The sequence below is a fragment of the Struthio camelus genome, chromosome Z, assembly GCF_040807025.1.
Source record: "Struthio camelus isolate bStrCam1 chromosome Z, bStrCam1.hap1, whole genome shotgun sequence".
Taxonomy (NCBI): Eukaryota; Metazoa; Chordata; class Aves; order Struthioniformes; family Struthionidae; genus Struthio; species Struthio camelus.
The window spans coordinates 70,983,825-71,006,909 of record NC_090982.1 but is presented as its reverse complement, the minus strand read 5'-3'; the positions used below and the strand labels follow the sequence as shown (position 1 = coordinate 71,006,909).

At 45.2% G+C, this 23,085-nt stretch overlaps 1 protein-coding gene across 4 annotated transcripts; it reads left to right on the top strand.

Moving 5' to 3' along the window:
* Positions 1-7,899: 7,899 nt before the first annotated feature.
* Positions 7,900-22,769, top strand: LOC138064794 (insulin gene enhancer protein ISL-1). Of its 4 annotated transcripts, none has more exons than XM_068928727.1 (7): positions 7,900-8,038; positions 9,805-9,913; positions 10,749-10,938; positions 13,893-14,152; positions 16,214-16,500; positions 17,905-18,072; positions 20,313-22,769. In XM_068928727.1, exons 2-7 carry the CDS (start codon positions 9,886-9,888, stop codon positions 20,427-20,429), a joined length of 1,050 nt encoding a protein of 349 aa, XP_068784828.1. In that variant the 5' UTR covers positions 7,900-8,038; positions 9,805-9,885; the 3' UTR covers positions 20,430-22,769. The 4 variants fall into 4 exon arrangements, with proteins under 4 accessions (XP_068784828.1, XP_068784830.1, XP_068784831.1 ...); XM_068928729.1 differs by lacking the exon at positions 7,900-8,038 and adding an exon at positions 8,785-8,864; XM_068928728.1 differs by lacking the exon at positions 7,900-8,038 and adding an exon at positions 9,602-9,702.
* The last annotated feature ends 316 nt before the right edge of the window (positions 22,770-23,085 follow it).

Below are 23,085 nucleotides of genomic sequence, written 5' to 3'. Positions count from 1 at the left end.
TGAGTCCTGCAAATCACCCCTATCACAGATATCCACAACTCTCATCCTATTATTAAGGACTGAGTCCTTGAGGTAACAATCATGTTGCATCTTGGAGATCCTGAGAAATCAATAGATGAGCATAGTATTATTATTATCATTAAAGCCAATAATTATACCATTGTTACAAAGTATATTCTAAAATAATTTTTCAGTGGTGCTTCTAGACAGGGGTTTCATGCATCTGGCGTCTTTTTTTTGTCTTGAGATGTCAGTTATTTGCTAGGGTTGTGAGTCACAGGTGCTGTAACTGTTAAAGTCAGGGAAGCTCTACCAAGACACACTGCCAAATATCTAACAGAGGTTTAAGGGCTAGGGAGGACTACTCTGCTCATCTATTCTGACCTCCTGTCATAATTGGTATAATGAAGCTGTTTTTTTCCTTCCCAACACATATGCAAATGTTATCAAATCCAATAGTTTCAGTATCAATAGAATAATATTTATACTGTAGCCTAAATAAAGAGATAGGAGGCTTAAAATAAATCAGGCTGACCCCAATTATCTTTGAAAATCCAAGTATGGCAAAATGTACACACACCATAGAAACATTCTTATATTGTCACACAGAGGTGGAGGATGGCTCATTGCAACATGTGGTGCCAGTATTAGGTTTTCTAATGTCACCCAGCAAATCAATTTCTAAATTAAAAAAAAAAAGTAATTTCAGGTTTTAAAAAATCTGATAAGTGTTCTCCATCTGCCACGTGCCACAGTTGACAGCTGCTTCCTTTTGCATAGCTAAGATCAACCTGACCTTAGTCAGTCAGCCTGTGTGGGGTATATGGGCATTGTTGAACATATTAGTGGAAAAGTATTAAGGCTTGGCAGAATTTTCTGTTCTTTGCCTTCTGTCTTTTGCTCTGATTAATACCTATCCCTTTCTATACTGTTCCTGTCTGTCTCATATTTCTTCTGTGGTAGACGCCTTTTAAAAGTAGCTTGATTCAGCTGTAGTTGACCTTTTATGGGGCATTGCTGACTCACATCAAGTTTTTATAGGCCTGCCAGTTTCTGCACATGTGCAGAGCAGGGGTCCTCTTTGACCTACAGGAGCTAAAGACAGAGAAGTGGTCTGGGGGTTTTAGAGGGGTGGAGTTTTTTTACTTTCTTCTGAAACAGCAATGCTTTACTACAAACAAAACAAATTAAAAGAAGGAAACATTTCCTTTTTTAGGAAAAGAAATGCTATGCAAATCCAAGAGTGGCAAATAATTAAACAGTTACAGTAAGTATAAACACACTCATGTTTTGTCGTATATCTTAAGATTGGTTGTAACCCAAACAGGAAAATGTTTCTGTGAGACAGAGAGATTGGAAAACTTTTGCTGTCTGACACCAAATTGTCATCACTGGCAGCATCTTATTTGTCACAGCCTCAAGCGTCAAACATGAAATACAAACACTCTCCCATATCCTGCAGCTCTCTTTACCTTATTTCTCTGCTCCGTCCCCATCTTCCCTCTCTTCGTTCCTCATTCTGCCATGCTCTTTCTTTTTGCCATCTGTTTCTTTCCTTCTCCTTTATTTTCTCAGTTCTCTATCACACTGCATTCAGTCTCTTAAAAACTTATCTTACCTCTTCTCCTCTGCGGGTCTACTTATTCCTCCACATATTTTTTGCTTGTTTCTGCAGCCCTTGCCTCCTCTTTTATCCTTTTCCTATCTTTCCCGTAACCCTCATTCTCTGTACTGTACTCACTCCTTGCACGCCCGTTTCTTCCTACCACGTAGCACAGATGCATATGGTCTTCAGATCATGTCTAGCCTCTTTCCAGGGCTCCCATTCAGTTTTGGCACTCTTGACAGCAGTGGGAATGACACGACCTCTTTACTGATTGCACTCACAGTGTTGCCCAGAGAACATGTCATCAAGGGGGGCTAAAACACATTTACTGAGCTGCCTCCTCCAAACAGATTTTCCTTTTTCTCCAACCTTTCATGAAACCAAGTGGACTAGTGCATAGCAGATAATCTACAGGAAAGCTGGATAATCATCTCCAAAGGGTAGAGCATAAAGACATCAAATTTGCCCAGATCTGCAGTTCAGATACATTATATGTACAGATAGGAAGTTGATACTGTCTAAATATTCCTGATATGCAAAACATATATGGCAGTGGAACTGTTAAAAAATACCCTATACGTGCAGGGTCTTCTGATGCTGAGTTCACCCTGTAAATGTTTGTTTACCCAGGAAAACAGAAGCTGTTTGCAACAGAGTTGGAAAAGTCACAATACGTGGATACAAATAACCATACAGGCAGAAATACAGAACACACAGAGAAAGAGAAGAAACAATGACAGGTAGCTCAAGATCTTGCTGCACTTACTCATGATACATTTATTTTCAGGAGCTGGGGCTGAATGCAGAATTCTGAGCAATACAAAGGAAACCACAAGTAGCTTTAATAATGATTATACCCACCAGATGAATGTTACAAATGTGTAACATATGCATTGGTGAAATCTATTGCATTACTACTCTGATTCTCTTTCTATCTATATACATATATAACCTAACACCACTGTATTGCATGATATACCTTTCATCTTCATAAGTAATGGATGGCACATGTCCCACTAGTGGGAAAAATGCTAAGCCATAAGTATGTAGTGTGTGCTTCTTCTTAATGTATGATTTATGATTTATTGATGGCTTTTATTTGCCCCTGTTCAAAACAAAGACCACTGAACAGTGGACAGTACATAAAACTCCCTCTTTTTTTTTTTTACTTTCATGCATGAAAAATGATTGTACGAGGGGTCATGGCCCATCTTTAATTCATCCCTCTAACACGCTGATTGCACTGCTTTCACCCAGGATTCTCCTGTTTTGTACATAGCCACCTTAGCAAGTTTGTGTCTGCAATTTCGACATTTGCAGCGCTGGCATTATGCAAATTTTTTTCTTCTTTATTGTAGTGAGGTAACCTGTCCTCAGAACAAGTATAATAAACTGTACATATTGCTGGATCTGCAGGGATATGTATATGCACATACTGAACTTGCAGTGTTTATGCACGGTGAGGTGAACAAGCTCTAACTGTTCCATGTTCAAACTTCACCTCATTTTTAGGTCTCTCTACTGCTTCTTTGGTCACTAATTTTGCAAGATTTGTTTTCAAGATCTAAGTCAACAGTTGCTAATTTAAAGGGGCATCATTTTGTGTTTACACATATATATTGTATTCAGCTAATTGGCTTAACTAATTGACACATGACTCTGTGTGTTTGTTGTTAGGATAAATACAAATATATTGATAATGGATTTTTTTTTTTTTTTTGCAGGTTACTGCTGTCAATTTTATTGTGCTTTTTGGGGAAGCAATAAATATACCTCATAATGACCAAAGGCGAGTGGATTTCCTCTGTAAGGTCTAAAGCAGATCACTGCCCGTCAGACAAGTAATCCACTACCAGTCGTCAAACTTGGTTTCTTGCCGTTTCTCTATTCCTTATTTGTTTGATGTCGTTTCCCCTTTGTTGCTGTTGTTGGATTTTTTTTTTTCCAAGGCTTGAAATCATGTTGCAGAAGGCCAGTAACACACGGCCGAGGCGAGCCTTTCCGAAGGAAAAAGGGAGCAGTGCTTTCCGCACCGGGTCGCTGAAAGTTCCAGCGATATTAAAAACGCCGTTGTTGCCCGTGGCAGGGAAAATAATGGCAATAATGAACGCCTAATTGCTTCGGGTGGAAGGCGCCTTCGCTTAGCTGAGAAGATCCCTTTGTACGGCAGCTGGTACAGCTCGCAATGAGGGGGTTTGAAGCTCTCCCCTCCGCCCTGGCTTCCCGCGGGGGTGCGGGGCGGCCCGCGGAGCCGGGCGGAGAGGGCAGCGCCGACCCTCCGGCCGGGGCTCCCGCCGCTAGGCGCGGCACGGAGCCGCCCCGCGGAGCTGGGCGCCGCTTCCCCGGCAGACCCACTCGAGGCCGAGTTGGCAAAGTTACCTGGGTGCTCCGTGGGCGCGGGCAAGGGGGCGCGGGAGCGGGCGGCCGCCGCGCTCCTCCCAAACTTCTTGAGCCTCTGTTCTGAGAGACCCGAGACCCGGCTGCACCGGCGCCCCCGACACTGCCTCTGCTGCTGTAGCTGCTGTTGTTATTATTACCAGCGCTGCTATTATTTCCCAAAAGCCACACTCCACAGCCGGGGGTTTGGGCTTTTTTCCCGGGACTTGAGGAAGCGACCCAGCACTCAGCCGGGGCGCTTCTTGGGGCTGTTTTGGCGAGCCAAGTTTCCAACGTGAACGAGCGTGTTTACGTGGGGGCTTCCCCTCACACTCCTTGTAAGAAAAGCTGACGGGAGACGAGTTTTCCCCTCGGCGAGCCCCTTGCTCCGCGGTGTCCCCTGCGCCGGCAGCGGGTCCCCCCGAGGCGAGCCGGGCCGGCCGCGGAGCGGCGGGGGCCGGCGCGGCTCGCTGCCCCCTCCGGCCCCCTGGGGCTGCGGAGGGACAGCGCGAAAGGGCCCGATCCCGCCCCGCGGTACCCCTACTAGAGCAAGGACTGAAAACAAGGCCCTAAACTCCCTCGCTACCGAGGGATTTTTTGCTCACCCCGGGGACAAAATGCTCGCTGTACTTCCTTTCCTCGTACACTTCCTGACATGGGGAAGATAACAAAGGGGAAAGTTTAAAGCAATAAATATCCCTGATCCGCTTCGCCCTGGGTGTTTGGCTGCATCTGCCGAGCCTGAGCCAAGGCTGAAGCGAAACTGGACTTTCCAGCTCCGCGGCCATGGTCTCGTCTCGGACCGCTCGCTCCCAGCCTGGGCTCTGCCACCTTCTTTTGGGATTCTCCTCGCAGATTTTGAGGATTTATTTTTTCCCCGACTGCCAAAGACTTTACCCCTCTGCCTGTATTTCCCGTTACATTTTACCCCTTTCTGCCTGGATAAAAGTGGGGCTGGTGTAGCTGGCCAGTCCTGTGATAGATTTAGTGCTCTCACATAGGGCTCAGAGAGGGAAAGGATGGCATTTTTTTTAAGCGGTAACACGACTTAATAAGCCGAATCGTATTATCAAGTTATGAAGACTTCCTGGACGCGCAGAAACCCACTGACAGGTTTTCTTACGTTTTGATAGATTTAGTGCTGTTACGGTACAATTCTCCCTCACATTCAGTAGCTAAGACTTTAAGATTAAAGATCGCACACCTCTAGATGAATCAAAGCCTACACTCCGGAGCAGCTAATACATTTCATGATTGATTTCCCCCTGCACTGCTTCCAGTTTCAGCCTCATGTGAAACCCGTTTCTCCTCTCCGCACATTGCACTGGCACAGCTTTGACGTGCTAGCCGGATCCCGCAAGGCAGTGAGAGGAAGTTTGTATCTTGCGAGTCTCAACCCAGAATCTTTTTGAAAGACATCCTTCTGGCCCAAAGCGCTCTCAAGAAAAGTTTTAAACTGCAACTAACTGAAGTAGCCTTTTCGTTTGCCCAGGTGGCGAGGCCACACCGAGCCATCGCGATGTAGTGGAACAAAAATAACCTCCCAACGGGAGTCAGAATAGCCTTGTGTGCAGGGACTTTGCTGTCGCTCAGTGTTAGGTCCGAAGGTCTAAGCCCCGGGGCGTGCCCCAGGCAGGCTGGCGTACCGGCAGTGCCCCAGGCAGGCTGGCGTTTGGGAGACCCACCAACCCCATAAGCCGGGAGGGGGACCCCGCTGCCCCGCTCGCACTCAGGACTCGGCCGCCGCAGCCCAGTTCGGAGACTGCAGCTCTCGTCGGCAAAGGCGTTCAGTCCAACCCGTAAGGCTGTCTTCCTTCCGAAACCAGCAGTACGTCTTTATTTCCCAACGCAGAGTTTGTTTTTCTTTTTCTCTTTTTCTTTTTTCCACTCTCGAGCCCTTGTAGCTTTTATGGCTAAGCAAACTCAGGACCAAATCGATAACTGTTATTTACGGAATGGAAAGGGTTAATCGCCGCTGTCGCTTTGGGGTTTGGTTTAGGTTTTTTTTTTTAGTTCCCTTCCCTGCAATGCATATAATCTCATTTGAGCCCCTGAACGTGGTGAAAGCGACTGACTGTTGTACAGAAACACCGACTTTTAGCAGAGTCCTGCAGTCCCCTTCTCAAAAGTAAATAAATAAAAAACAAGAAAAAAAAACAAGAAAAGGTATAATTAACATATACTTTCGGAAGTGTCTCAAATACGTATAAATCCCGTTTTATGCCTTCCCATTCACGTGTATATTGATATCATAAAAGAGAAATCCTTCGGCAGGATTTTTCTCTAAATACCTTATTCATTGAAACTGGCAGTTCCACTCATTATTCCACTCCCTTAAACTCGATTCTGATGCTGGCTAAATATAGAGCTTCGCCTTCCTGGGAACGCGAATCGAATACACAGTAAGCAAATCAGTAGCACAGGAGGGGAAAAAAAACCTTGATCAGAGCCCTCCTTTTCTTCCCAATCCTGGTTTGTTGGGGCGGAGACAGGTTTCTCGCTTATTGCACATCATTTGCAAGGATCAAGCCTAAAATGCAATCACCTCTCCTAGAAGTAGTAGGTTAAAAAAAAAAGTTAGGGGGTGGAGGTTAATAGAATTAAAACCAGACTGACTTATTTTCGAACAAAGGTGTATCACTGGGAAATGAGATGCATTATTTCAGAGCTAGGAGGGGCAAAATAAACTACATATATTTTAATCAGGACACATTTTAAAATTAAATGCAAACGTCTTTGGGGAAGAATGCATAGAACGGAGTACAGAAAAACACCTTCCATATTTAAGTCTCCCATAAAATCCAAGGATTCTTTTCTCGATCACTGCGATTAGACTCTTTTTTTGTTTTGTTTTTTGTTAATTACCTACGTTCGGGTTTTTTGCCAATTCGCAGTGCGTCGAGGTCACCCTGGGGACCGGCGGGGTGTTGTTTCTCAGCATGCCACGTTCAGCGGGGATTATTTTTGCAGAATACCACGCAGAAAGGCACAAAAGGTCAGAAACGCGCCTATCCTGGCGGAGCCGCGGTCGCCGCCCTTGGCCAGCAGAGGTCGCCGCTGCGCCCGCGCGGGCAGTGCGCCGGGACGCGCTCGGCCGCCGGGTGCGCCCTGCGCCGCGGCCCGCGCAGCGCTGCGCCGCGCAAGGCTGAGCGGCGGGCGGGGGCGCGCCTCTCCGCGCACCCCTGCCGGGGACGGGGGGAGAGGCCGGCTCCGGTGGGGGCGAAACGGTGACGGGAAAGATGAAGTCCGCTCGCTGCGGCTCTCACCCTTGTGGATGGCCAAAAACCCCCGCCACGGTGGTTCTAGACACCCGCTAATTTCAAGTACGGAAAATACCTTTCCGCGTGAGACTAAGCGCGCAGCGACGGCCGCGGAGGAGGCAGCTGGGCCAGCCTGAAGGGCCGGAAGGTGCGTGGCCGGCCGGTGCGGGACTGGCGCGGCTCGGCGGCGCTCGCCCTGCCCGTGCCAGCCAAGCAGGGGAGACACCAGAGCTCGAGTCGTTCAAAATGAAATTGCCCATTACTAAGGGTTTGCCCCAACCACGTGTCAGGCTGTGTGGAATTGCCAGCATCAGCACTAATTCTTGATAATTGCTTCTTGGTGTACTCAGCTAAAACACAGCAAAATAAATTACGTATTAATATATATGTACAGAGAGAGAGAGGGAGATAAAACCCATATATACCTATACATATATACACATTGCTGGTCTCTCCGAAGTACAAATGATTAACTGGTAAAGTTGCATTTCCCACTGTTTATTTAAACGTCGAATATGTAAAGTAATTGTGTGTGTTTACAACCATATCTTTACCTCTTGACACTATCTTGAGATCGTTTCAAGACAGCTTAGTTATCTCTGCAAGTGGCAATGCTGGGTCCCATTTCTTGTTTGAAATAAACCGGAGGGTGACTTGCTTTCTGAGAACTGCAAAGGAAAACATCTTGCAAACTAAGTTAGGACTCCAAAGAGACCTCGTGTTCAGTAGCTGTCTCATCAGCAAATACAAGTTTCAGAACTTTGTCTTGGCTGTTTCATTGCAACAAGATTTCCCCGTGAGTATACATTCTGCGTAAACATGGCTTAGACTTTCTTTCACCAAAACTCTAGCCTCGTCGCTTGCTTTTAAAAAAAAGAGGACTTCAAAAAAATATGTATTTTCCTGATGAGTACTGATTGGAGGGCACTTAAATACTACGTTGATGAGGGCGGTGTAACAGCCCATATGGAACAGAACACAAAAATGGGATCTAAACAAACTCTGAGGGGATGTTTAAAATGGGGGAGGGGGGGTCAGAAGAGTTTGTAGTGGACACGGTCGGAAGTGGGTACAGCTTTACCTACAGGTTAAGAGAAATTCACCGCGCAGCGTAATTGGAGACTGCCCGGGGGGGGATGATTACACAAAGAAATCCGTGCCCACGGAAAAGTTGGATCTGGGCAAATTTGGGAAGCTTTCAGACAACCGGCTGCTGGCCGGTGCGCCGGCGCACAGTGGGGCGCAGGCTCCGCGCCGCCCCGCGTCCCGGGCCGCGGTGCTCCGGGCTGGGCTCCCCGCAGCACCCCCCGGAGCAGCGCCGCGCGGCCGCGCAAACTGCGGAGTTCGCGGCTTCTCTCTCCTTCCTTAATGTGAAATGTAAAGGATTCTCCACTGCGAGAGGCAGAAGTTCTTCACTTTTCCGTGCGTGAGTCTCCCTTACCGGTCAGACTAGGAAAATAGCTAAACATAGAAAATATTCCTACTTAAAATTAAAAGCAAAAAAAAAAAAAAAAAAAGGAAAGAAAGGAAGGAAGAAAGAGAGAAAAAAAGAAGGAAAAGGCTCTAAAAGGGATTGGAAAAGACGTTAATAGAATGGAGGGAGTGTTGAGAGACAATTTAAGGTAAGCATTTGTTGTACCTCCTTCGAGCTTATGTTTAACAGAAATGTATGAAGCTTTTATCCACAATTTTAAGGGAGAAGGAGACTGGAGGAAAACATAAACAATCACATCTTGTAGCCGGAGCTATACGCAGCCAGTTTGTCCTGCCACTGCCTGCTGCGGGTAGCTTCGCCTAATCAAACCGGAGCAATTCCTCCCGCCTAGGAAAGATAAATGCTAGGAAAGGAAATAGCTGGATTAGCCCCTCTCCCGCCCCCCAAAACATGGAAATTGTAAATATGGCATAGCCAACCCAGGGAGGGGGAAGGGATGGAGGAGCATAAATGGGGCCGGGGAGGGAAAATGAAAGGTGTGACGGGAGATAAGCAGGAGAAACGAAGGAAGAGCGACAAGAAGAAAGTATAAAGGGAAATACAAATGAGGAGCGAAAAAAAAGTTGCCTCCGCGAGCCCGAGCCGGGGCTGCCAGGGCGCGAGACGCTGAAATATGATAATCAGAACAGCTGCGCCGCGCCGCCCGCAGCCAATCGGCGCCGGGCGGGCGTGACGTCCCCGCGCCTGACGTCAGGCCAATGGCGAGCGGGCTGAGTTGGAGCAGAGAAGTTTGAGTAAGAGATAAGGGCGAGGCGAGTGCCCGGGCGAGCAGCGCCGAGTCCGGCACCGCCGCGCGCCACCGCCGCCGCCACCATCACCGCCGCCGCCACCAACACCGCTGTCGCCGCCGCCGCCGCTGCTGCTGCTGCTGCTGCTGCTGCCCCGCGCGGCCGAACCCCGCCGCCGCCGAGCCCCGCCGCCAGCCCCCTCTGCGCTCCGCAGCCCTGACAGTGTTTCCCACGTTGGTGGTGGCGCTTTCTTTTTTTTTTTTTTTTCCTCCTTCATTTCGAGTCTCTATTTTTTTTTCTTTTGCTATTATTGTTATTGCTACTTTTTGTTTTTCTTAGCGACAGCTCTCAAATCTACTTTGGGGTCTTAAAACGAAACCGTACACCATTTCACTGTGGACATTACACCCTCTTACAGATATGGGAGACATGGGAGACCCACCAAAAAGTAAGGCGGAATTTTTACCGTTGTTGGAATAAATGTGCTGTCTATTGTAATCGTCTCAGGCAGGAGAACTGCTAAAGAGCTGAACTTCATTTGAATGGTAGAGAAGGTGCCTTTTGTTGCCATGCCTGCATGCTTGCTGTGTTTTAACCTCGTAGCCTTGTATGTTAATAGCCTGGGGTCCTGCTCTGTATTAAAGTTTGGGGAGCAGGCAGAATCTTTATGGGATCTCCAGCCACGGAGCCTTAAATTATCTTCGTGCTAGACTGCAGTGAGGCTGCCTGACGATCCAGCACCTAGTCTGTCTAGGGGAATTAGCATTAGACTTGCAAAACAGAGCAAGTGACAACCGTTAATGATGCTTGTTCTTGCTAGCAGGCTCGAGTCCCGTCTTCTATGGCAAAGGGCTGAATGGGAAGCGCACCCAGCCACGCGTTCAACGTTTCCAATCAGAGCCTCTTAAAAATGAAATCAAACATATAGATACTCGCCTCGTAGGGAAAGGAATCCAAACCAAGAAACAATAAAATAAAAATAAAACAACGAGGGAGTTTGGAGTTTTGATTCCGTGCAAGGCTTACGAAATGAGGACCTCCACCCTGAAGACTGTTCACATCTACATTTTAACATATGTTCCGCCTCCTTCCTAGACGAGGCAAGGTTTTGATGGCACACTTCAATTACCATCCAAAACTGTAATACTCTTAAATAAAAGAACAACAACAACAACAACAAAACCACTCCCAGAGTACGCCCTATAAGGGAACGACACTAAAAGTGTGTTTATCTCTGTAGGAGAGTAAACGGTTAGTCAATCATGTATTTATTTTCATTTCAGAAAAACGTCTGATTTCCCTATGTGTTGGTTGCGGCAATCAAATTCACGATCAGTATATTCTGAGGGTTTCTCCGGATTTGGAATGGCATGCGGCGTGTTTGAAGTGTGCAGAGTGTAATCAGTATTTGGACGAGACCTGTACGTGCTTTGTTAGGGATGGCAAAACCTACTGTAAAAGAGATTATATCAGGTACGCCATTTACGTTGTTTAATTCTTCGGTGAGATTTTTTTTTAACTTTATAAATCTGAGAGAGGTAGGAAGAGGAAAAATATTGAGGAAGAGGGTGAAAGGACAATTGTTATATTTTTAAGTAACTGCCCCAAAGGTAAACGGAAAAAAGTTCGAGACGTCAAAAATTTTTATTGCGTAAATTAAAGTGCAAATCTCTGTATAAATGCAAAAACATTCGGAAACAACTAGAGATTGAGACCCTCCTGAGGATTTTGGCAATGTACCCTGTGATTCTGACAAAGTGGGAAATAGTATGCAAGAGTGTTTTCACTAGTGTAGGGATTATAAGCAACACGGAACTGATCGTTTTTAAACACAACCTGAGAAATGCATCTCTGTGTTTTGCAAAGGCACAATGGCATTCATAAGAAAGGCACTTCAAGCATGTACGCTGTAAAAATAAATACATGGGCAAGTATACCTGTTTAAACTAGGCCCACAAAAAAAAAAAAAAACAACAAGACAAAACCAAAACAAAACCCAAGTTTCTTTTAGAAGGAAGGATCCATTTATGGCAAGGTTAAGACCTAGTCTGAAATGTTTCTTCTCTAAAAAACTGACATTTAATCTTTTTAAATATTAACCCCTTTGGTGATATCTGACTGCCTTTTCTTTCTTATCTTATCTGTACTGATGAATTAGACAGAGCAGATCAAATTGCCCATCATCTGTTCGCGAACAATTGGGTATATTTAGATAATGGAACCGCTTCCTTCCTCACATTAAAATCTGGTAACTGATAAAATGTGAGAGTTGCCAATCCTGACACTATAGAGAAACCAAAGCAGGAATTTCGAGTGTGTTTATTATTTGTACTCCTGGGTCATGGCGATCCGCTTTAGTATCGTCTACTGGGTTTGCCAAACCAGAACTTTGCACTGAGGTATGGACACTGTTTTGTTTACAGAAAGTTTCGGAGCAGATATCTCCCACCTAAGACACCTTTCTAATTTCCTTGTAATTCTGAATTAAAATAAAGAAAATCTTTCGTTCTCCATTGCACAATTCACAAGCAGATCGTTCCTTTAAGGCATATTATGAGATTATTCTAAAAGTTTTACTACGATGAAAAACAACCCACTCTTTTTTGCATTACTTTTAAATGCCCTTTGGAAAGGGTGCTTTTAAGTGTCGTCCTTTCACTAATTTCAAAAGAAACAAACACGTTTGAGACTGAGATGTGCTTACTTACCTCTTGCGAGAAATCAGCAGGCATAATTTAAACAAAAAAAAAAAGCATATTTGTAAAGTTTCTACACAATATGTTTCGTTTGCTACAATATTTAAAATAAGAGATATATATTATGTGCAAGTCGGCTTTGATTTAGACTCTGAGCTAATATATAATTGTGAGACACTTGGGCAATCCCCCCCCCAACTTTTGTACCTATTAATTCATAGACTTGGCAGTTGCTCTGTTCTTTTGCAGTTTAGCCATCTTTTTTTTTTTTCACAGAACGTTATAATTTGGAAGTTGGTATATCTGAATATAAGCTGAGTACACCTCTATAGACAAAAGGTCTGAATAAGCACCTACATAAACATATATACCCACAAATATATATCGCAGATTATCTCTAATGAAGTGGAAAGCAGAGTGTATGAATATTAGCTCAATTTTAAGAGCAGCTTCTATGGTTATGTGGATTGCATACCTGTATGTATGTGTGTTTGTATGTGTGTGTGTGCGTACATATATACTTGCGGAATTATGTTAATTTCACTTAATGCCAAGGAAGTTGGCTAAGGAATATTCGGTGGGAGCCGAAGCTGTGCAGCTGTAGAAAAGCGAGCTGGCGCATTTTCTCTTGTTCATCTACTGATGGGTGAACTGCTCCCTCGCTCCTCCACGGGAGACGAGGAGCCCCGCCACCCGCTCCAGGGTGTAACCCCAGAAACCCATTATTTTCTATGTGGAGTTGTCAGCGAGAAGTTTCCCTTTCACTCGTGCTGGAAGGCTTGAGCTCTCGGTTCAAGGTGGGAGCGTGCAGAAGGAAAGGGGAAGGAGCTGTAAGGCTGAATTATGAGGCGGCTTCTACAGCCAAAGCATTGAAAATGCATTTTAGCCAGGGGGCGGGGGGAGGCGAGTTACACTAATCTATATGTGAGTGTGCATATATATATAGACGGGTGTGTGAGCGTGTGTGCATTTATTTGTATATAGAAAAAACGTAGTGGAAAAGGGAAATGGGAAGAGTCGTAGTCCCTAGCAGAGCCACCTCGGCTGTGTCCTGAAGGGTGAGCTGCCGGGACCCCGAGCGCGCCTGTAGCGGCAGAAGTCAGGAGGGGGTTCCGCACAGAGATAACAGCCTTTCGCGAGGCTAGCATGTTTGTGTAAGGGAAAGCAACGTCAGGGTCTGCCAGCCTCGCCTTTCCCCATTGCACCCGGGTGGTTTGGTTCAGCTCCGGGCTAGGCTAGGTCAGGACCGTCCGCTGTCCCAGAGGGAGGGAGAGGGCAGGGATGTCCCCTTGCCAGCGCGAGCTCTAGGGTGAGAGGAAAAGGTGGGCATCTCCTTGGGAAAGGGGATTTTCCGTTTTTGTATTTCTCCGCATCCCTTTCTCCTTCCACTCCCGCCGCCCCCTTCCTTTCCCCTCTCTGCTCTCTGGGGTGTCCGGATCCCCGCTGCCTTTCACAGCAGGGGTATCTGGGCACTGGCAGTAACCGAATCCGTTTTATTCCTTTCTCCTGGCTTCTGTATTTTAAAGGCTTGTTTAACTAGTGAGCTGCGTGTGGCGCGTTTAAGTGGGGCCACGGGGCTGCCCATGAGCGGGAGTGAAAACCTCTCTCTCTCTTTTTTTTCCTTCCTTTCTTTCTCTCCCCCCCCCACTCCTCCCTCACCCTCCCCTCCCCCCTCCCGTGCTCTCCCTCCTTCCCTCCCTTCTTCTTCTTTCTGGGCCGGGCCCTGCTCAGGTTATATGGCATCAAGTGCGCCAAGTGCAGCATCGGCTTCAGCAAGAATGACTTCGTGATGCGCGCCCGCTCCAAGGTGTACCACATCGAGTGCTTCCGCTGCGTGGCCTGCAGCCGCCAGCTCATCCCCGGCGATGAATTCGCGCTGCGGGAGGACGGCCTCTTCTGCCGGGCGGACCACGACGTGGTGGAGAGGGCCAGCCTGGGCGCGGGGGACCCCCTCAGCCCCCTGCACCCCGCCAGACCGCTGCAGATGGCAGGTACTGCCCCGGCCCGCCCGCCCCCGGCCCCGCTGCGTGCGGCGCGGCGCGGCGCCGCCTCCCTGCCGCTCTCCGCCTTTCCCGGCGCCTTGCGGGGAGCCCCGGCGGCACCGGCACCTCTCCCCGCGCCGGCTGTGCCGTGCGGCAGCGCCCGGGTGCCGAGGCAGACGCGGCCCTGGCGCCCCGCGGGGCCGCCGTGCCCGAGGGCAGGCAGCGAGGCGGCGCGCACGCGTGTCCGGGCGGCCCCCGCGCGGGCGCGGATCCCACGCCGCGGCCGAGCCGGGGGGAGAAAAGGCTGGCTGTAAAGTACACGGGGGGTGGGACACAGCTGACCGGGGCCTGCAAGCCGGGGTCTTGCCGAGGTCCGCGTCCCCCGAGCAACTGTGCGCGTCCAGCGCTCTAACAGGGCGGTGGGTGCCTCAGTTTCCCCCCGGGACGGTTGGAAGCCAGATCCCTTTTCATTCAGCACCGCGGAGCATGTGGAAAAGCTGTTTTAAGCACTGGTGGAAGCAGAGTCCGAAAAGAGGTAGACTTCATAACTACAGGCGAGCACACAGGCTGTAATTTAAAACTGTCAACAAGCTAATCTTCAGTAATTGCCTTTTAAAGTGACTCTGCCTTCTTGAAACGTTTTATGTGATTTGATGAGAATTTCTTCTTAAAACTCAGCATTGTTACTTCAGACTCGACACACCTTATAAGTTTACTTACACTTTTAGTTCTCGACATGTGCCTTAGACGCTCAGGCACATGAGCTGTAGGAAAAAGCACGTCTCTCACAGGCAAGTAAGGTTAGACAAAACAAGGCTGGCAGGGAACATTGCTGTGCAAGCAACTGTAACTCGAAAAGTTATTTACAAACACAACTGTCTTTAAACGGGAGCGTATCCCGCTTCTGAACTGCTTTCAAGTGGCATATCTATGTATAGCAAAAAATCACGTAGCCGATCGGTACAGAATTTTAGAGAGATTGTGCGTGCTCCCCGTAGCGTGTTTGTTCATGTCTCATAAAGGCATAGGTGTCTGCAGGCACAACGTTGCTAATATTTGAAGCATTCTTATTGTCTTCATCGAAGTTACCGTTTTGTTGTTAGAATCAGAGAAGTCGAAAACCGATTGTACAAAACTGAACACCTTTGAATATTAGCCAGCCATGCTTTTAGGGGGGAAAAAAAAACAGTAGTGTTTTTATTTTTCCCTTGACTGGATCAAATTACATCTAGATAGCTATAGCTACATAATACACTGAAGAATAGCAGAATCACACGAATATTTTTAGCTCTTGATGTGGCAGTGCCCGTTGTTTTACATTTCTTGACTCTTTCCATGAGTTGCGAGGCTTGCTCCCCTTTTAAAGAATAGGCTAAGCATTAGTATTTTTAAATGTTCATCAAAAATTGACATAAATTCACCTGGCACCTCCACCTTCTAAAATAGACCCCTGCCTGCCGAGCTCTCGGAAACGGGGCTCTCATGAGATTCTCTGCCACGATTATGGTGCAGCGGATTTTGGCTTGTTTTGCTTTGATTGGAAGCATCAAACTGCTGAGTGCTGTTGCACGTTATTGTAGCCTCTGGCAAAACTGAGTTAGATCCAGCAAGCAAGAAGCAGACTCGAATTAAGATTAATTTTAAAAGTATTCTTTTATTAATTTTCGGGCCAAAAATCTGTTTTGGTGATTTGTCATGAAATAAGTACATAAAATCCTCCCCCTCCTTTCCTAGCACACGTACACTTTAGCGATCTCTCCCTTCCCTGTCAAAGCTCATACAGGTTCAAGCTTCTGTCATTAAAGGTTTTAGGGAGGGGGGTGGTTTGTTTTTGCAAATTAATTATCTCTGGAGTCAGAAATGTCAGTCCTGTCACTCCACCAGCGCATAAAGAAGAGGAGGCTGCAGGAGCTCTGATGGAGCTGACTGCTTGAATGGCCTTTGAAAGAGGGTTCATCACCACCACCCCCAACCGCCTCCCCTTAACCCACCCGCTTAAATTCATAGCCTCTGCAACTCCCTGCCTCCTACTTATGGGGATCCTGTTCCTTCCTTCCCCTTCCCTTACAGCAGAACCTATCTCTGCCAGACAGCCAGCTCTGCGACCCCACGTCCACAAGCAGCCCGAGAAGACCACCCGAGTCCGGACTGTCCTTAATGAAAAACAGCTTCACACCTTGAGGACCTGCTACGCTGCCAACCCCAGACCCGATGCCCTCATGAAAGAGCAACTGGTAGAAATGACTGGTCTCAGCCCGAGGGTCATCAGGGTTTGGTTTCAAAACAAGCGATGCAAGGACAAAAAAAGGAGCATTATGATGAAGCAGCTTCAGCAACAGCAACCCAATGACAAAACTGTAAGTGGCTTCAGCCTCTGACCTGTACGCAGCCTTCCTTCCCGAAGGAGAAACGCATAGGCTAAGTCCAGCCTGGTCAGCCTTTGGGGGCTGGTTTGACGCTTTTGATTTTGTGGGAGCTCCGCTAAAACAAACAAAATAATACAGCTTAAATATTATCTGTTCGTTCTGTTATCAGTGCAAGTAAAACAGACCACAGCGAGAAGCCGATATAGGTGGCTCAAGCGAGCACATGTCTTTTTGCGAGGCTGAGGAGTTGGTGTGGATTAGACTAACTTCTCTGCAGCATGAACTGTGCCCTGCAGAGCTTATGGGATGTAATAAGTCTAGCCTTGTATAATATTTATATTGCAAATGCGAAGGACTCCTTGAGAGGAAAAAGATGCATTCGCTCTCTTCAATGGTTTTACACAGGAGTAAACCCAGAAGTAAAACCCAGGAGTAAAAGTGAAATCTGATGTATTTTCTTAGCACTTTATATACTGTAATTTGTATGTATGTGTCTGCCAGTGCCTGTACTGTAGAAAAAGAGGAATTTGATAGAAAGGTTTGGAATTGTTATCGTGCATACAGATTATTTAATATATAGTTCTTGCGTAGAAATATACGGAGTTCTTGTCTGTGGGTTTTTGCGCGTGATGCAAATAAGCAGAAAGCGCTGGATTCAGCATAGCAAACTGGCTGTCTCCATTTTAAAACAACTTTTTCTTTTCTGTTGTTTTTAGCCCACTTGAAGAAGAGTCTGTTATTCTCCCTCTGTATATTGACTGACCTGAGAATGACTATTAATTCATAAGGCTGCCTAGTTAAGTGGAATTTAAGGAGTTTCATTTTACCCTGTTGGAATGCAATAAAACATGATGTTATTAACTCGCCTGAACAATCTATTCGTCGAGGCTTGGAGTTTTTTTTTTTTCCCAGTGGCTGTAACACAGGGCATACTGGGAGGGCTGGGGTTTTCTTTTTGCTTGTGTTTTTCTTTTTTGAAAGAGAGCGGTACTAACGCACCCCAGGTTTACCGTGCGTCGGATATATGATCCGGTTAAGGTCACGCAGAACAAAACCAGCCTGGATGCAAGATAGAAAGGCGGCATGATTAACCATTTCTTGTGCCGTGCATCGGCAGCCAAGATAAGAGTGCTCGCTTTAAGATTTTTTTTTTCTTTTTTATGCCTTGAGAAAAATACGAGGATTAAAGGGAAAGAAAGTAAACTTCCACAGTGATAAATGCAGCGGGTAGAAATAGGCTGACCTGGAGCAGAATAGAGTAAGACATTCACAGCAGATTAACAAAGCAAATACAAGCGACTGTATAGATAAGATAGAAAGCAGTTTATTGACTCAGCGTTTATATACAATAAAGTTAACCAAGCTCATTAACATCTTTTGCTGGGCTGTTTACAGAATATCCAAGGGATGACAGGAACTCCGATGGTGGCTGCTAGTCCTGAGAGACATGATGGTGGTTTACAGGCGAACCCAGTGGAGGTGCAGAGTTACCAGCCGCCTTGGAAAGTACTGAGTGACTTCGCATTGCAGAGTGACATAGATCAACCTGCTTTTCAGCAACTAGTAAGTGTCAGTTCCCAGCCTGAATAGGCCAGTGTCTACCCGGGGGCAGAGCCACTGGGGATTCTCTAAAGCTGATGGATGCCCTCAGAGAGATGAAGCAATTCAGACTAGCCGAGTTTTCCTGAAAGTACGAGGTGGGCATTATGACAGCGCAACAAATGCAACTGATTTAGCAGGGCTTGATGCAAAAGCTACCGTAGTCAACAGCAATGTTCTTGTTGATTTTAGAGGGATCTGGATAAGGCCTAGCCCAAGTCTGAAACTAATTCAGCTTACATACTCCTGAAAACCGAAAGCACCTCTACCCAGAGAACAAAAACATTCTTCATGTGTCATTTAATTTTATGTATATTTATGTCCAATTTCTAAAATTCGACTCCCCTCCTCTCCCCCCACCAATTTCAGCTATAAAATGTAGGATGGATTTTAAATATGTGATTGCAATGTCAGCCTGTATCCTATAGCCTATGTTCTTGCTTTCTCACAAAAACATGAACAGCTTAATTAAATCGTTGAAATCCTTGTTTTACGCATGTACCTCTGGATATAACTTTGTGTAGATATAGGTACAGATATATACACATACATAGGTATATATATGTAAACATAAATATATACATATATTTTATATATATATCTGACATATATCTGTTGTGCTTCGGAAAGGGAATTGTTAGTACATAGTCACGTGCAAAAGCCAAACAATATGATAAATTGCCTTAAGCCAAAAGAAAACAGACATTTTAGAATAAATTCTGTTCTTAACTCACTTCCTTATGCCTACGTCATTTGGCAGCTCATATGGGACCATATCATCTGCAATACTTAGGCCCAACAAGGTGAATTAAGGACAGAAGTTCAACCTTAACTCAATTTCCTGGCCTAAGTGTGTTAAAACCAGATCTTTAAAATAATAAGGTACGTTGTGTATGGTTTTTCAGTGATTCCAAATAATAATTAATGATGCAACATTAATATTTAGACCCTTTTTGATTGGTTGGGCATTTTTCGTCAACATGAATTGATGAAAAATAAAGGTTTGTAACCACATCAACAAATGTTTTCAGATCGTTTCAGCTTAGTATCCCACTCTTCTCCAGGATTCTTTTTTTGCCTAGTTGCAGGCTGCCGAGCACTCCCTCTGGCACGCCGCCGTGCTCACTTGCATGCCCTGGAGCACAGCAGCAGGACTGCTTGCAGCATCTTTCCTCTAGAGCAGCCGCTAGTTTTCCTGCTTTAATCAAGCTGTCAAGCAGACTCAAGAAAAATTGATCTCCTTTGGCTACCTTACTTTTTGTGCCTTAACAGAACAGGAGACTTCAAAAGCTTTGATGCGATGTTTTCTTAAAAAGTAGCTCTAAAAGCAGAAATGAAAGTGGGTATCCCAAATACACACACACACATATGGATAGATAGATGGATATTACTGTATTTTTGGCCTCATGCAGACAAATAGTTAAAGAATTGTGGACAGAACAGATAGATCAGCGACTATTCAAGGCACTGTTTGCACGTCTCTAATCTGGAAAGGGCCTTAATCACTGGATCGGCCAGCTAAATAGGTGCCAAGGAATTGTGTGTGGCTTAGCCAGGCTCCACCCTTCAAATCTCTCTTCCCAAGGCTGAGCCTGAACTAATGGGAGCTGCGGGGCATATTATAGGATGGAGAAGCATCACCTTTTATTATCCAACTAACTCTTCTTAGACAGAGATGCCACCCCTTCCAAGGAGCACTTGGACCACAAGGATGGCTTGTTTAAAGGAAGGTATCTTCTGCTCCTGGATATTTGTTCCAGGTTTATTTTAGTATGTGCACAAAAGGGGAAAAAGTAACCTTGGAGTCTAGTGTCAGAAAACGCATGATGAGCTCCTAAATAATTGACTAGAACATCCTGTTGGGATCGCCACTCTTGCAAGATGTGGAAGAAGGCCTCATTAAAATGGTTGTTTGTTTATTTGCTTGATTTTTCTTTTTCTTTTTTCTTTCTTTTTTTTTCCTTATCTGCTTTCTTCGGTTATTTGACCGAAGGCCTGAAGAAGATTCCAGTGAAGTCAGTGGGGAAACTAAACAAAGCAACAAACAGTCACACAGCCTCCTGTTGAGATGCATGAGGCCATTCGGCTGCATGCCTGTATATTTATTTTTTGCATTCTTTTTTACCTCGACTGCTATTTTTCTCTAATTGTTACAGTAGTAACAATTCTTTTTCTTATTTTTTCTTCCTTTTTTTTTTTGGCAGGTTAATTTTTCAGAAGGAGGACCTGGTTCCAATTCTACTGGAAGTGAAGTAGCATCAATGTCCTCTCAGCTCCCAGATACACCCAACAGCATGGTAGCCAGTCCTATTGAGGCATGAGGAACATTCACTCAGATTTCTTTTGTTGTTGTTTCTGCCCTTACCCTCACCCCTACTGGAGAGAGTGGGAAAGTGATCACGCTGGGACTCCAAAATTTAGGGGGAAAATTATTTAACAGCCCTGTAATGAACCTAGCAAAGAACCGCTCCATGAAATGAACGGAGTCTTGTTTGAAACGACAAGGTAATATGGTAGCAACACTGTGAAGACAATCATGGGATCTTACTAGAATAAATATAAAACAAAACCCCGCGCTATTCAATGATCAGAGGAGGATCGAAAAGACGTTTTCAAAACATAGAGGATTTGTACTCGTGGATCTCAAAAAAAAAAAAAAAGTGAATAAATTCTTATCATTTGACTGCACATCTTAGAGAGAAACCAAGGTAGAGGGACTTTCCATCTAGGCCATCCTAACCCGAATGGTGCTGTTTCTATATTGGTCATTGCCTTGCCAAAAGGAGCTCCAGTAGGTTTTCCATCATCAGGAAAGAGACAATTTAGCCCCGCTTTGTTGAAAGATTCATTGCAGGAAGGTGGAGCTGCATTGGTTTGCAATTTTTTTTTTTAGTTGATTCTTAACAAGGTGTTGTTTCCTGGGTCTCTTACAACATGTACTGTAGCGGGGGTTTGATTTTTGTTTGGTTGAGATCCATCCTCTATCAAGTCTTGAAGGGATTAAAAAAAAGGTTTTTGAATTCTTCTTTAAAAACCAATTTATAAAAGCATTGCAACAAGGTATACCTCTATTTTGCCACAAAGCGTCTCGGGATTGTGTTTGAAATGTGTCCGTCCAAGAACCCTCCCCCAAAGACGTGTATAGTCATTGGTTAAAAAGACTGTTTTTCTCTCTTTATCTCTCTCTCTCTCTCTCTGTCTCTCTCTCTCTCTCTCTCTAGAAATAAAGAGAAAAAAAGAAAAAAAGAAAAAGAAAAAAAGAAAAAACCCACCCTATTTGTTTGCTCTTGCATTGCAAAATTATAAAGTAATTTATTATTTATTATTGGAAGACTTGCCACTTTTCATGTCATTTGACTCTATTTTTTTGTTTGCTGAAGTAAAAGAAAAAAGAAAAAAAGAAAAAAAAAGGAAAGGTTGTACCGTGGTCTTTGAATTATATGTCTAATTCTATGTGGTTTTTGTCCTTTTTTTCTTAAATATTATGTGAAATAAAAGCGCCATATGTAGAATTATTATATCTTCAGGACTATTTCACTAAATAAGCGTTTGGAATAGAGAAAATAATAATAATATTATTATTAAATAATGAACAAAGTTCCCTTTTTTAAATATTTACAAGTTAGCAGCTACAATACCTGAAATAAAATATTGCATGCAAAGTAGGTCGTAATTGAATAAAATCAGTGTGATATTTTATTGCAAGTATTAACGACCAGCTTGTAAATTTCAGTTTCAACAACTATATCAGGGCTAGTTTGATGCCTTAGCTTTCAATTGATAACATTAGAAGCTCTCTTCCCCCCCTCCCCTCATCCCTTGCCCTTAAAAGTAATATTACTCTAGGCATGATCTGACATAATGTTAAGACATCTAAAGAACTGAGAGCTCAGGCTTTTTGCTGAGTTCTATTATTTTTTAAAAATAATAATAAAAAGAAAGTGCTGTATACCAAAGCCTCGTTGTTGAGATTGTTGAAGTGACCTGTACTTTAAGTATAAGCTCCTGATAAAAGGGACGCTTTTTGCTTAACAAGTCAAGTATGACCATTATTTATCAGTGTCTGCTGTCAAAACGATTGAAAAATGCTGCAGGAGGAATAGGGTTGAGGGGATATTGCTGTGAAATTGCACGATTGGTGTTCCTTATTTTCTGTCGACTTCCCTCTCTTCACTCCCTCTTTTCTTCCTTTTTTAATTTGCGGGGGAGGGGGTGGTGAAAGCTAGAAACGTGGGCGATTTCTCGGGGAAAAGTAAAGGAAAAAAAAAACACAGAAAAGGGTTGTTTTTTCCTCCAAACCAAGTTTTCCCTAGTGCTCCAGGCCAGCACAAGACAAAGGCTCCCTTTAAAAAAATCCTTAACAACTGGAATATACAGAGATTTTTAGTCTGACAAAGACAAGTTGGTTTGCATGACAGTTACTCCAAAGCCTAATGTTTTCTTAACATAACCTTCTTTTTCCTCCCTCCTCACCATCTCAGCCCACCCTGAGCAAGCTCAGCTATAGAGACAAACCATTTCGACAGTAGAGAGAAAATAAAAAAGGGTAAAAGTCTAATACAAGGATTTCAATCATCCTGATTAGAAACTGGATTCATTTTGTATGCTCAAGTGTAATACATTTTTGAGTACTTGATAAATATTTAAATAAATATGAAATCTACCTTAAACTGTGTGATCAGTAACCCTTGTGTTTTCATGCAGGCTCCGAGGCTCGGCACGACGCCGCGGGGGGCGGGAGGGCGCGGGGTGGCATTTCTGCCCCGTGCGCTAACCTGTGAGTTGTCCGAGCCGTCCGCGCTGGTGGGGGGAAAGGGGGCTCAGGGGCCGAGCCCCACACTGAGGGGGCGGCTCTCTGCGGAAACCCCGTAAAGCCGGGGCAGAGCCGGGGCCTTTGCCTTCCGCAGCGCGGTGGCTACCGCAGGGAGGGCGCGGGGCGGCGCGGTCGCGCGCCGGGAATCTGCGCGCCGGCTCCGC

Bases quoted from the DNA above. Each gene is read 5' to 3' on its own strand.
- LOC138064794 (XM_068928727.1), top strand. From the start codon at position 9,886: ATGGGAGACATGGGAGACCCACCAAAAA. The intron at 9,914-10,748 runs GTAAGGCGGAAT...TTTTCATTTCAG, and splicing joins CATGGGAGACCCACCAAAAA to AAAAACGTCTGATTTCCCTA. The intron at 18,073-20,312 runs GTAAGTGTCAGT...TTTTTTTGGCAG, and splicing joins AACCTGCTTTTCAGCAACTA to GTTAATTTTTCAGAAGGAGG.